The sequence below is a fragment of the Carassius carassius genome, chromosome 43 (assembly GCF_963082965.1).
Source record: "Carassius carassius chromosome 43, fCarCar2.1, whole genome shotgun sequence".
Classification (NCBI taxonomy): domain Eukaryota; kingdom Metazoa; phylum Chordata; class Actinopteri; order Cypriniformes; family Cyprinidae; genus Carassius; species Carassius carassius.
Window position 1 is genome coordinate 10,136,421 of NC_081797.1, and position 12,477 is coordinate 10,148,897.

At 35.2% G+C, this 12,477-nt stretch overlaps 1 protein-coding gene across 2 annotated transcripts in view; it reads right to left on the reverse strand.

The window, feature by feature from the left end:
• si:ch211-266k8.4 (TBC1 domain family member 10A) overlaps positions 1-12,477 on the reverse strand; it is a 37,089-nt gene that overhangs the window by 7,471 nt on the left and 17,141 nt on the right. For both annotated transcript variants that reach the window (XM_059536501.1, XM_059536502.1), the window contains exons 11-13: positions 5,621-5,725; positions 4,030-4,205; positions 3,760-3,869 (exon numbers count right to left, since the gene is read on the reverse strand). In XM_059536501.1, coding sequence (XP_059392484.1) covers positions 3,760-3,869; positions 4,030-4,205; positions 5,621-5,725 — 391 coding nt within the window. The remainder of the gene's footprint in view (positions 1-3,759; positions 3,870-4,029; positions 4,206-5,620; positions 5,726-12,477) is intronic.

The following is a 12,477-nucleotide window of genomic DNA, read 5'->3' on the forward strand; positions in this document are numbered from 1 at the left end:
CACACTGATTTATCTGAACATCAGAGGAAGCAGCTGTAGTCCTGATATACCCTGTTTACTGTATTCACCCAAACACACACACACACACACCCTAATACAATTATACTCACTGCATCGCAAAATACATGTAAACATAGAGACACAATCGTCAACAATGAGTAACAATTGACCCGACAGAATCCAACACATTAGAATGGCTATTGACCTAGAACTAGTCCCGATCACATTCAACCAACATTAGTTTTTTCTATTTCCAAGTACTAAATTGTGGTAATATTTTTTTCTTTAAAAATATTATTTAAAATATCTTTCAAATCAAAATATCAATATTAAGATTATATAGTTTTTTGTAGGCAAATATAACTAAACACCATAATCCCAATTTATATCAAATTATAAATAATAATAATAATTATAAAATAGAATGTTTCATGTAATATAATTAAAAATGGGTGGCTAACTGCACACTGATCAACTCGTGAATGGAAAAGTCTACAAAAACATTCTTTATTTTATAAACTGCATAGTGCGCAAAGTGCATGAGAATTAAAAAATGATGGACACAAACAAGTATGCAAATGTTTCAGCAAATTGCTATCTTCAGCTAATTAAACAAATTTACCTGGGAAAGAGAAAGGCAATTAAACTTATTTTCAAACTATTTATTTTGAGTTGCAAAGTGAACTGGCAAATATTTGCTTGTTTTAAGCATAAACCTTGCTAAAATCTGCTAAATAAGAAAAAAATAACAGCTGGGGAAGAAATTATTTTAGTTTTATTACTATACTATTATTTATTAATTAGCTTTTATTTAAATGTTTTTTCAGTTTTCATTTTGATTTTCACCTAAGCTTTAGTCACTTTATGTGATTGTCAATTTCATTAATTGTATTTTTGCATTTAGCTTGAATTTATTTTTGTTTGTTTTAAATTTTTATTTAAGTTTTAATTTATTTTATTTCATAAAATAATCACTTAGGAAAGGGGCTTGGCCAAGTATACCCAAAAGCCTAAACAAAAACTCAAAACTTTACGAAAATTCTTAAAAATGTGTCAGATGACTCTTAACAAGCGTGCATAGTTTCATGGAGATCGGACCATAGGCAGCACCATAACAGTTAAAAAGCCCTCAAAAACACATTATTTCTATAGAAAATGACCTCAAATTGTAGAACATGTCCATATATTCACACAAACACTAGATTTTCATATCATATGATAGATCTCATCACTCTGAACAACTTTACCTCTAGGACTATTGCTGTCAATCAAAACGTTCATTAAATATTTATGATTATAAAAAAAAAAAAAAAAAAAAAAAAAAAAAAAAAGACTTTTGTGAACTAGTCCTAGGTTTTAAACTCAATATTGATAAATCACTGTTGAAGTATAATTCTTTAGACTGTATAGGTCAATAAGGCAAATATAGACACAAAAATGTATAAAACCTAAACGAAAACTCAAAACTTTATGGAACTTAGTGAAAATGTAACAGATGACTCTTGACAAGCATTCAAAGTTTCATGCAGGTTGGACAATAGGTGATGTTATAACAGTTAAAAAGGCCTCAAAAACCACAATATTTCTATGGAAAATTATCTCAAATTGCAGGACATGTTTATAAATTAACACCACAAACATTAGATCTTCATATCATATGATAGAGATCCTCATTCTGAACAACTTTGCCTCTTGGACCAATGCTGTCAATCAAACTGTTCATTCAATATTTAAGATTATTTTAAACACCTACTTTTGTGAACTAGTCCTAGCTTTTAAACTCAAAACTAATAAAATTACTGCAGTACAATTCTTTAGACTCTCTAGGTCAATAATGATCACATATAAACAGTTATAACAGGGCATTTAATAATATGGCCTTGATATTGTGCACCCAAAACTTTATAAATTCTAAAAGAAAGCTCAAAACTTCATGAAAGTAGAGCATGTGTCATATGATTGTAGACAAGCAGGCAAAATGCAAGATTTATGTGGCTCAGACATTAGTTGCCTCTATAACAGTTACAAAGTTGAAAAACAGTACATTTAAACAACAAATCCCTGGAATTGCTATTTGAACCACTAGATGTCAGCGGAAGACCATTAATAGGCTCATTCTGCTCACTAATAAGGCTCTATTTACAGGTCTGCTACTTGTATTCATGTCTATAATTTATAAAGTCACTATGATAACACTCAATATCATATTTTGTCACTTTACCACTTCATTTACCTGGAGGAATCACATTTTGCAATTATCCCACATTATGATAACAGTGAAACCAGAAAACTTTTGTTACCTATAATTTACTTTAAATCTCTCCGTCTTCAACAAAATGTGTTTGCATGTGCAAGTATGCTTTCTTTGTATTAAGTATTATAATTAAGCCCTTTCATTTTTGGTCGAGTATGAGTGTGTTGCAATCCAGGGGCATAGTTTTGGTTTGAACATTGGTGGGGGTTGAAGTGTGAACTGTTATAGTAGAGTCCTGGGTCATGCTAAAGTCTATTTATTTGTTTGTTTGCTTATATATTTATTTTTGTGAAATGGTCTTTTGAGCTATTATCAAGTAACTTATATAGTCTATTAAGTAACATCATAATTAATTACTTTACATAAGATATATATGTACCAGTAATGTATTTTATATTATGCTCTAACTCAACAATAAATGTGATTAAGTCTAGTAAAGGTGGTTATAAGTAGTTTAAAAAGATTTTTAATATATGTTAGTGCTGGTTCAAGACTGTTTTCTCCTCTTTTCATCAGTCTTTTTAGTTATTTGCCTTTTTTAGATACTGTTTGACTTTCTCAATTGCATTTAAAATTGCGGTTTCTCTAAATAATTCAAATAGATCACATATTTGACCATCAGCTTTGTGATAGAAATGACTCGTGCTTAAACACAAGCTCTCAAAATAAAATGTGATGACGTGCATGTGAACTTGAAATTCCTGCACGATAATCAGATACACGCACATGCAAACAGGTAAGTAGACACGCAAAACTCTCTCAACTAGCCAGAAGCATTTTCTCAGACAGTTAAAGCTCCAGAACAAGATTCATTCTTGCTCAGACAAAAGTACAAAGCCATAAATTGCGCCACTTTGTGACAAAGAAACAAAAGTGCAAGCACCTGATTAGTGATATTCACCTGTATTTAACTCCACTAAAGCAATAGTTTGCACAAAAATAAAAACTCTTATTATTTGTTCATCATTTACTGCCTCAGCTTGCTCCAAATACGTATGACTTTATTTCTTCTGTGGAAAACAAAAGAAGATATTTCAAAGAATGTGCGGGCTGCTCTTTTACATGCAATTATAATGAATGATGACTAGAGCTGTAAGGATTGTGCAAATCATTCACAAACTGGGCATCTGTAAATCACTCAAAACCTCACTATAAGCTAATAAGATGGTGGTTTGGCGCAGCTTGTCAGTGAATAATGGCTCTGTGTAGTTAATGCTGCTCCATGTATATTTTAATTTATTTTTATGTGACACTCTTGGTCCTCCATATTTATTTTGTTAGTGTTCCATAAAAAAGAAAGTCATAGAGATTTGGAACAATAGAGTAAATATTAATAATGGAGTAAATAATGAAAAAGTTTAATGGGATGCTTCCTAAAACTTGAGTGTCTTATATTAACAGTTTATATGTATTGCAGGTATTGCAGTCAATTAAATCATTCTACCAAATAACTATATTTGAACACAAAACGGGACTGTTTGTTTAGCCTCATTTTTTTCACACACCTGTCTTCAGTGGCACCTCCATCTGAATCTTGAGAAGGGAGCTGCTCCTCCTTGGCCACATCCAGAGTGGAATTCTGGGAACTCCTGCTACTGCTCCTCCTGGTTCGACCCTGAATCACATACATTCTCAGACTGATATGTTTAGTATAAATTGACAGCACAGCAAAAAATATATCATGTTTTTCTTCTCTCTGATATCGATAGTGGAGTAGCTGCTAACATATTGTCATTTTTCTATTCAAATGATGCTGGTCATAAAATGAAATGCACCTGTGCCGGAGTGAAGGAGGTGGAGGTTCTGGTTTTGGGGAGGCGGCTGAGGGCAGGGCTCCTCTTTGCAGGAGAAGACCTGGCAGCTGCACTGTGCTTGCCAGACTCCAAAAGGTAACGCTGAGCCACTTTCAGCAGCCGCGTGAAAACATTCTTAGTGCTAGAACCTGGAGCAGCTGGAGAAACACACATCACATAAAAGGGAAGTATATGTCTATTAACATTTATATGCACATAAACATCATAAATACATACAAATAAATCTAAAATCTATATAAAATCAAATATATATATATATATATATATATATATATATATATATATATATATATATATATATATATATATATATATATATATATATACATACATACATACATACATACAGTATATATACAATATACACACACATAATAAAGTTTTTCTATTGTATGTTTACAGTTTTTTTAGTTTATCAACTTATTTGATGCATGCATAATATTAATAAATTACAATGTAATACATTAAGACAAATATTTTGAAAAAAAAAATTAAGTTTGTGATTTATAGTAGCACCAAATGGAACATCAAAAATGTCTGTCTATCCGTCTATCTATCTATCTATCTATCTATCTATCTATCTATCTATCTATCTATCTATCTATCTATCTATCTATCTATCTATCTATCTATTATTCGACTATTTCTATCTATCTATCTATCTATCTATCTATCTATCTATAGTGACGCTGATAAATCAAACAGTTTTGTTTTGAAACTGTTCTAAAAATAGTCTACATTTTTTGATTTTTAGTCTTTGTTAAAATGCCAAATGGAACTACAATTATAACTATATTTTCATACATTCCAGAGAAAATGCGAGCGGTTCTATTCTTAAAGCAAGCACATGACTTATCTATCAGATTAAACTGGGACAAAGATTATTTTAAAGTCACTTTTAAAGCACTTGGCTCTTTCAAAAGTAAATCTAAAAGAAGTACCGATGGTTGAACTTTTGTGAGCTGCACTATATTTCCAGGTACAAACAAATATCACACCACAGATGGGCCCACAGCACTAAACTGAATGTTATCAGACTCCATCACATTTACACAGGTGCTGCCGGCCTGCTCTGGCTCATGCAGGCTGTGTGCTGGAGAACAGATATCCATGCAGGCCACTAATGCCACTAGGGATTCTGTCAGTCCCCTGTAATCTCATCAACACAAGGAAATGTGGGCTGTATTGTGTTTCAAAGCGTCTGTTTTGGTGGTGTTGAATCAGAGTACAGCTCTGTAAAACTCAAGTGCAATTCGCTTGACACTGAATGCATGAATCGGTGACCTGAAGTACAGTGTGTCAAGGGTTTTAGCCTATTGTCTTGATTTCTTTTTCTGGGCTTTCTGCCAACACTATTAACTCGTGCCGTGCGATTGGATCCAAGCAACGCTATAATCTCATAAATGATACGGCAGGGTGCCATCTTAAGGTACTAACACACTTTCGTTAAGACACTGAATCCGTCTCTCAAAGCAATGACCCATTAGGTTAAGAGCGTGGAGGTCCAGACCTGTCTAAATGACTCCTAAATCATCTCTGTGAACCACCTCACCTTTATTGGAAGTGTTCCTGGCAACTTCTTGAGAAGGTTTTTCATCTTTTTGTCCATCGCTGAGAGAACTTGTAAAGCCTTTTGCACTTTCTTTTTTAACTTTCTCTGCAAAGACAGATTTGAAACTAACATTTTTATATGCAATGTATAAGACAAAAAAAGAATAAAATTAATAAATAAACAAAGACAAAAAAAGGAAATACATTTTAAATTCAATTATATCAACACAATAAAAGAAATAAATAAAAATTAAGTTTTTAAAAAAGAATTGAGATTTATTAAAATAAAAAAAATATTAAAAAAAAAAATTAAATATCAAACTAATAAACAAATATTGTATACTGTAGTGTGTGTTTGCCCTAAGTGTTGTGGAGACAGCACATTATTTCATATGGAAGCTTTTCTGCCTCACAGAAAGCAAAGCAAAGCAAAGAATACCGCAGACACATGCCAACTCATTGTAAATTACAAATTATGGCAACAGTAAATGTTTGTGTCGCATTTTTAACTATACAAAGAGTCAAATATACATTTGAAGTACTTCGCAACTACAATTAAACCTTAAACCCAGGCTTTGGAGAAGCCTTCATTTCACAATCAATCTTCATCAGCGGCAGTTTAAAGGTTTTAGTTCACAGTAGATCTCATAAAAACATGTTCTGGCATGTTCATGAGAAAACACTGGAAGATACCGGAGCTCATCCTACCTCCCTGAAGCATCGAAGGCCCTAAAGGACATATACATAAAAAATACAAATAAATTCTCATTTACTATATATTCTGATGGATTTTTCAATGACACACAGCTAAAATATGACAGTCGATCCTATGGCATCGGTTTCAAAGAGCAGGATCCAAACACATTAACAGATGCAAAATAAAGGTTTATCTCAATGCTGTAATGACAGGGCTATTTTGAGAGAATCATAAGTAATCCCATCATTTCTGTGCTGCTCGATAGTAGAAATTCTCATAGTATTTTCACCTCCAGTTGACGCCACAAATGGGGGAATGTTCAAAAAAAAAAAAAAAAGGTTAAAGGGATGGTTCACTTTCAAATTAAATTTTGGTATGTTTTAGCTTACCTCAAGGACATCCAAGATGTAGGTTTCTCTGTTTCCTCAGTATTTCCCATTTTGATATTTTTAGGTCCAACCGTTCTTGTCTGTGACTCACATAATGGATGTCTATGGTCACCACCTCAAAGAGCATGCACAGAGGAGTCAAAATTAAACAATTCCCCATCATAAGTACACATTGATGACCTAAGACACGAAACGAGCGGATTGTGTAAGAAAACGAACAGTATTTATATCGTTTTTACCTCTTGTACACAACCACGTCAAACTGATCTGAGTGCGCGATTGCTTCCCGATGTGATGTGCGCGCACGCTCTGGCTTTAGTCTGCGCAAGCGTGGAAAGCGCCGGAAGCGATCTCTCGCGCGTGTACATCACTCATTGTTTACACTTACTGCCTTTGGTTTACACAGATTTCGAAAGTATTACCTTTCACTGTGAAGATCTAAACATATTTTGACGTACAGGAAATTGCAATGGAAGACGATTTCAATATATCCATAGACAACGTTGAATTTTTTTCACAACCATATTTATTTGAAACAGAATACACAAACCAAGTACTCAGGAGCGATCCGCTGCAGCAGCACGTCTTCAAGCCTCAGAGACAGAGATCTCTTCAAAATTGGTGGTGTTTTAGTAGCAAGTGTTGTGAGATGCCAACAGAAGTGGAGAGCATATGTTGTCACGAATGGAACAACTACAAGACGACGACGAGGACATTGACAGTATTGCATCACACGCCTGCCTGACTGAAGATCCTGATTTTTCTCCGCTGTTGAGACGCAGCGTTTTGCACGTTGTGTTTAGTTTGCCACATATAAACTGGAGGCGACGTCCAATGCCAGAGGGACCCAATGGCACGCTGTCAATAGAGTGAGTAATGTGTTGTATTTTTATTATAAACGCAACGATTATAGGGTGTATTATAAACATTAATTTACTACAATTACTGCATTATATTTCAGACAGTGCAGATTGAAAGCGTAGCGTGTGGTAAACAATGAGTGATGTGCATGCGCGAGACATCACATCCGGGGCTTTCCGCGCTTGCGCAGACTAAAGCCAGAGCGCGCACGCACGTCACATCAGGAAGCACACGCGAACTCAGATCAGTTGGACGTGGTTGTGTACAAAAGGTAAAAAATATATAAATACTGTTCGTTTTCTTACACAAACCGCTCGTTTCTTGTATTAGGTCATCAATGTGTACTTATGATGGGGAATTGTTTAATTTTGACTCCTCTGTGCATGCTCTTTGAGGTGGTGACCATAGACATCCATTATGTGAGTCACAGACAAGAACGGTTGGACCTAAAAATATCAAAATGGGAAATACTGAGGAAACAAAGAAACCTACATCTTGGATGTCCTTGAGGTAAGCTAAAACATATCAAAATTTAATTTGAGAGTGAACTATCCCTTTAAGTTGGCAGAAGGTTAGGATAAAGTCCCATTACCTCGTCCACGCTTGCAGACATTCTCCAGTCCTCACCGATGCTCTTTGAAGAGCAAAACACCCAGCTTTAGGTTATGCTGAAAAGCAGCTTTCCTCCAAAATGACTCAACTGATAACCAGAAGGCCATCATGCTTTATCAGACTCAGAAAAAGGCTGTGTAAACAATGATAACATAATCCTAATGCACTAGTGACAATACACACACATCTGCTGTGAAAGGGCCTTTTCGCACTGCAGGAACCTTTTCATAGTACCAGAACTAATGCCCCGTTTCCACCGCAGGAACTTTACCCAGGAACTAGGGACTTTGGTCTGGTACTCGGTGTGTTTCCACCGCAGGAACCAGGAACTAAATAAAGTTCCGGGTAAAAAAATGCCCCTCAGAAAGTCCCTGCTGGCGAGGTGGTACTTTTTCAAAGTTCCGGAACTTTTGGGGGCGGGGTTTGGGTGCTAAACATCCTGATTGGTTGAGTTCACGCAGCATTGGTTGAGTTCAACCACCATTTATTCGGATCAACATTTTCAAAATATTACTGTTATTGTGTCATGAAATGTAATTTTAAAAGTATTTCAGGCGAGAATGTAGTTGTTTAAAACTCAAATCTGTGGTTTATTTATAAAGAGAGCGCCTATTTAAAAATGTGTTAAGCCGATCTCAGAGACGGTCAGCTCGACGCGACCAGCGAGAGCTCAGTGTTCATCTATCCGCCGAGAAGCAGCCTCAACGGCTAGACCTTCTGATATGTGCCGCTGGCTCTGATGTCTCTTTAGTGGTTAAACATAAAATATAATTCAGCTGCGGGGTAAATCTAACAGGTTTTCTTTGGTCTGTATTCAATTTATCTATATGTTAAAATGAAGATAAAAAGGCAAATCTATATAATATTTCGTTTCATTGTAATGGCTGTATATCCCTGAACTAAGTAGGCTACATTTATGCAGCTGTTATTATGTTTAAATGAAAACGAAAGGAGGCAGTGGCATTTGATATCCTATTTCGTTTTATTGTAAATATACTAAGAGGAAAATTGCAGAAGCCAAAGCGAGTTGAGTTCACGCAGCATTGATTGAGTTCAACCACCATTTATTCGGATCATGTTCAAAATATTACTGTTTTAATGTGTCATGAAATGTAATTTTAAAAGTATTTCAGGCGAGAATGTAGTTGTTTAAAACTCAAATCTGTTGTTCCTTTATAAAGACAGCGCCTATTTAAAAATGTATTTCGCCGATCTCAGAGACGGTGAACTCCACGCGATCAGCGGGAGCTCAGTCCTCATGTATCCGCCGAGAAGCAGCCTCTCCTCAGCTAAACCTTCTGATGTGTGCCGCTGGCTCTGATGTCTCTTTAGTGGTTAAACATAAAATATAATTCGTTTTGGGTAAATCTAACAGGTTATCTTTGGTCTGTATTCAATTTATCTATATGTTAAAATGAAAATAAAAAAGGCAAATCTATATAATATTTCGTAATGGCTGTAACATTATATCCCTGAACTAAGTACATTTCTGCAGCTGTTATTATGCTTAAATGAAAACGAAAGGAGGCAGTGGTATTTGATATCCTATTTCGTTTTATTGTAAATATACAGAGAGGAAAATAGTAGCCATGGTCAGCTGACTGAAGTTATCAAGTATATGCTGCTGTTTGCAGATTTACTGGATTTGCGTCGTCGCAGACATGACACTCCCGAGTCGATTGCACAAAGTCCCCACTACCGAGAATGCACGTCCAAAATCATCGCACTTTGTATTGAGAAACGCGCGCAGACCTACGTCACCAGTCTATTTGCCTAATCTTCCCGGTACTTTACACCGCGGTGGAAACGCAGAAAGCAACAGGTCTGGGGGGAAAAAAGTTCCTGGGAAAAAAAGTTCCGGGTACAAATGTTCCGGGTAATTTCGGTGGAAACGTGGCATAATTGTGGAACTACCCACTTTTGAGCATTTTCGCACTGCAGGAACTAGGTGTGATTTTAGCACCGGACTGCCTTTTTCGAGAACCAAATGAGCTCCTACTCCAGAGCAGGGTCTAACTAGCACAACTGGTTCTACCCTCAACATAAGTGGACACTGATTGGCCAGACACGTATGAAAACACCCTCACCTGCCATGATTTAAAACAATCTGTAACACACTGTGTCAATTATTTCGCAAGTATAATGAACAGCGATAAATGTACAGCCGCTGCAGTGCAGGCACTTGTAGCAAATGTAGCACTAGTTGTCGTTGGAGATTCTTAATCCTCCTTTACATTCTTTCAATCACTTTACGTATAAAACGACATTCCATGTCCATTATTGTGGAACCCGCGAGACACAACAAAAACACAGCTCCGATCACAGCGTCCTCCATCCTCCTGTTGTTAACGCTGTTCTTCTTTGTTAACGTTGTTGAACACCGTGCACAAATGACATCACTGTCGACCGGCTTATGTGACGTAAGGCAAAATTGCCCTAGTTTATTTAAATCTCAGGAAACACTTTGGATGTTATTAGTAAAATAGGTACAGTTTATATTTACAGCATTCTAAATAATGATAACACATCATACAGTTATGATCAATGCTTAAAAAGTTAATTCACACAAAAATACAAATTCTTTCATTAATTACTCATCCTCATGTAGTTTCAAACCCCTAAGACCTTTATTCATCTTCACAACATAAATTAATACATTTTTATATAAACCGAGAGCTTTCCTACTCTGCATAGACAGCAATGCAATTTAAGGCCCAGAAAGATAGTATGGACATCATTAAAATAGTCCTTGTGACATCAGTGGTTCAACCGTAATGTTACGAAGCTACGAAAATACTTTTCGTGTGCAAACAAAACAAAATAACGACTATTTAAAAAAAAATTATCTTTGTCCTTTTTCTTTTCTTTGCGAAAAGTATTCTCGCAGCTTCATAAAATTACAGTTGAACTACTGACGTCACATTAACTGTTTTAATGATGACCTTACTAACTGCGTATAATATTACATAATTCTATTTACTAGAACATTTTACATACTTTGGGAAAACAATGATATTTTTATGCCTTCAATCAAAAATACAATAAATACGGTTTTTTTTTTTAATGCCTGGGTTTGTGCTCGAGTATGTTGTGATGTTTTATATTATAAGTTGGTTGTTTCTGTTTATTGATGTCAATGCTACAGAAATTGTCCTGTGAAGGGATGAATAAAGAGCTCTACTACCCATAAATATCACGTAATAACTTAAATTAAAGAGCCCTGAGGGCAACGCCGCAACTAAATCTCTAGAAAACAAGACATCTGATTGAAATACATAAAATATTACGAAGCTCTTCATTTCAAGAGACTTATGCAACAAATCATATTACTGCACCAGATCAGATGTGCTACAGGTTGCAGGGCTGCAGGTCAGCATGGATCAGCAGCGGCAGCATATTCCTGCTCTGAAACTGATTTCTGCCACTTCCTCTGACGCACAAAGAGCAACAGTGTTGGCCTGACAACCATGGCGTCTGTGCACAGGAACTCTGCAAGAACTAGATTAAACCTGAAGTTTCCTTCTGGACGCCAATTCCCATTTCATAAAGACTGCATCACTTGTAATAAAGTACAAAAAGAGAATGAACTACATAAAAATATAAAAAATAGTATAGTATAGTATAGTATACAGTATAGTATAGTATAAAATAAGGGGGTTTTAAACTAATTCCAATTGTGAAAATACATATTTTCAGATATTTGCATCATATGTCAAGACTTTATTTGGATGATCCTAAAACTCGGAATGTTCATTTCCAGAATTCAAATTTTAAGAATTTAGATTTTAAATTTTTGAATATCAATGTAGTTTCCTTAAGAACCCTAACATATAATCACTAAACTAAACAATTATTTGATGAAAAAAAGTAACGATGTATGTAGAAAAGTTGTCATGATACGAATTCATTGGTACAAACAGCTCAGCTCTCTCATGTAATGTGTAAAAAAAGGCAAATTAAGTAATTTAAGTAGTATTAAAAAATTATAAATAAATAAATACATTAAAAATAAAAAATTTTAAAGGATTCAGAAAATCTGGGATTGTCATTATTTTTTGTGCTTACAAGGGTTCATTAGAGTGGAAATATTTTCACAAGGTTCATCATTATTCTTAAATCACGCTCATGGAAGAGGTGAAAACATGCAGGATGTCTTATCAGTGTCCAAAATCCAGCTTCAATGCTTCCTGTCCCCATAATAAACTCCCATAACTCACTACCATTACACCCGGAGGGAGGAGGCTCCATGTACTCTTGCACCAGAAAAATGTTTAATAATAAAAGTTTATTATACATTTA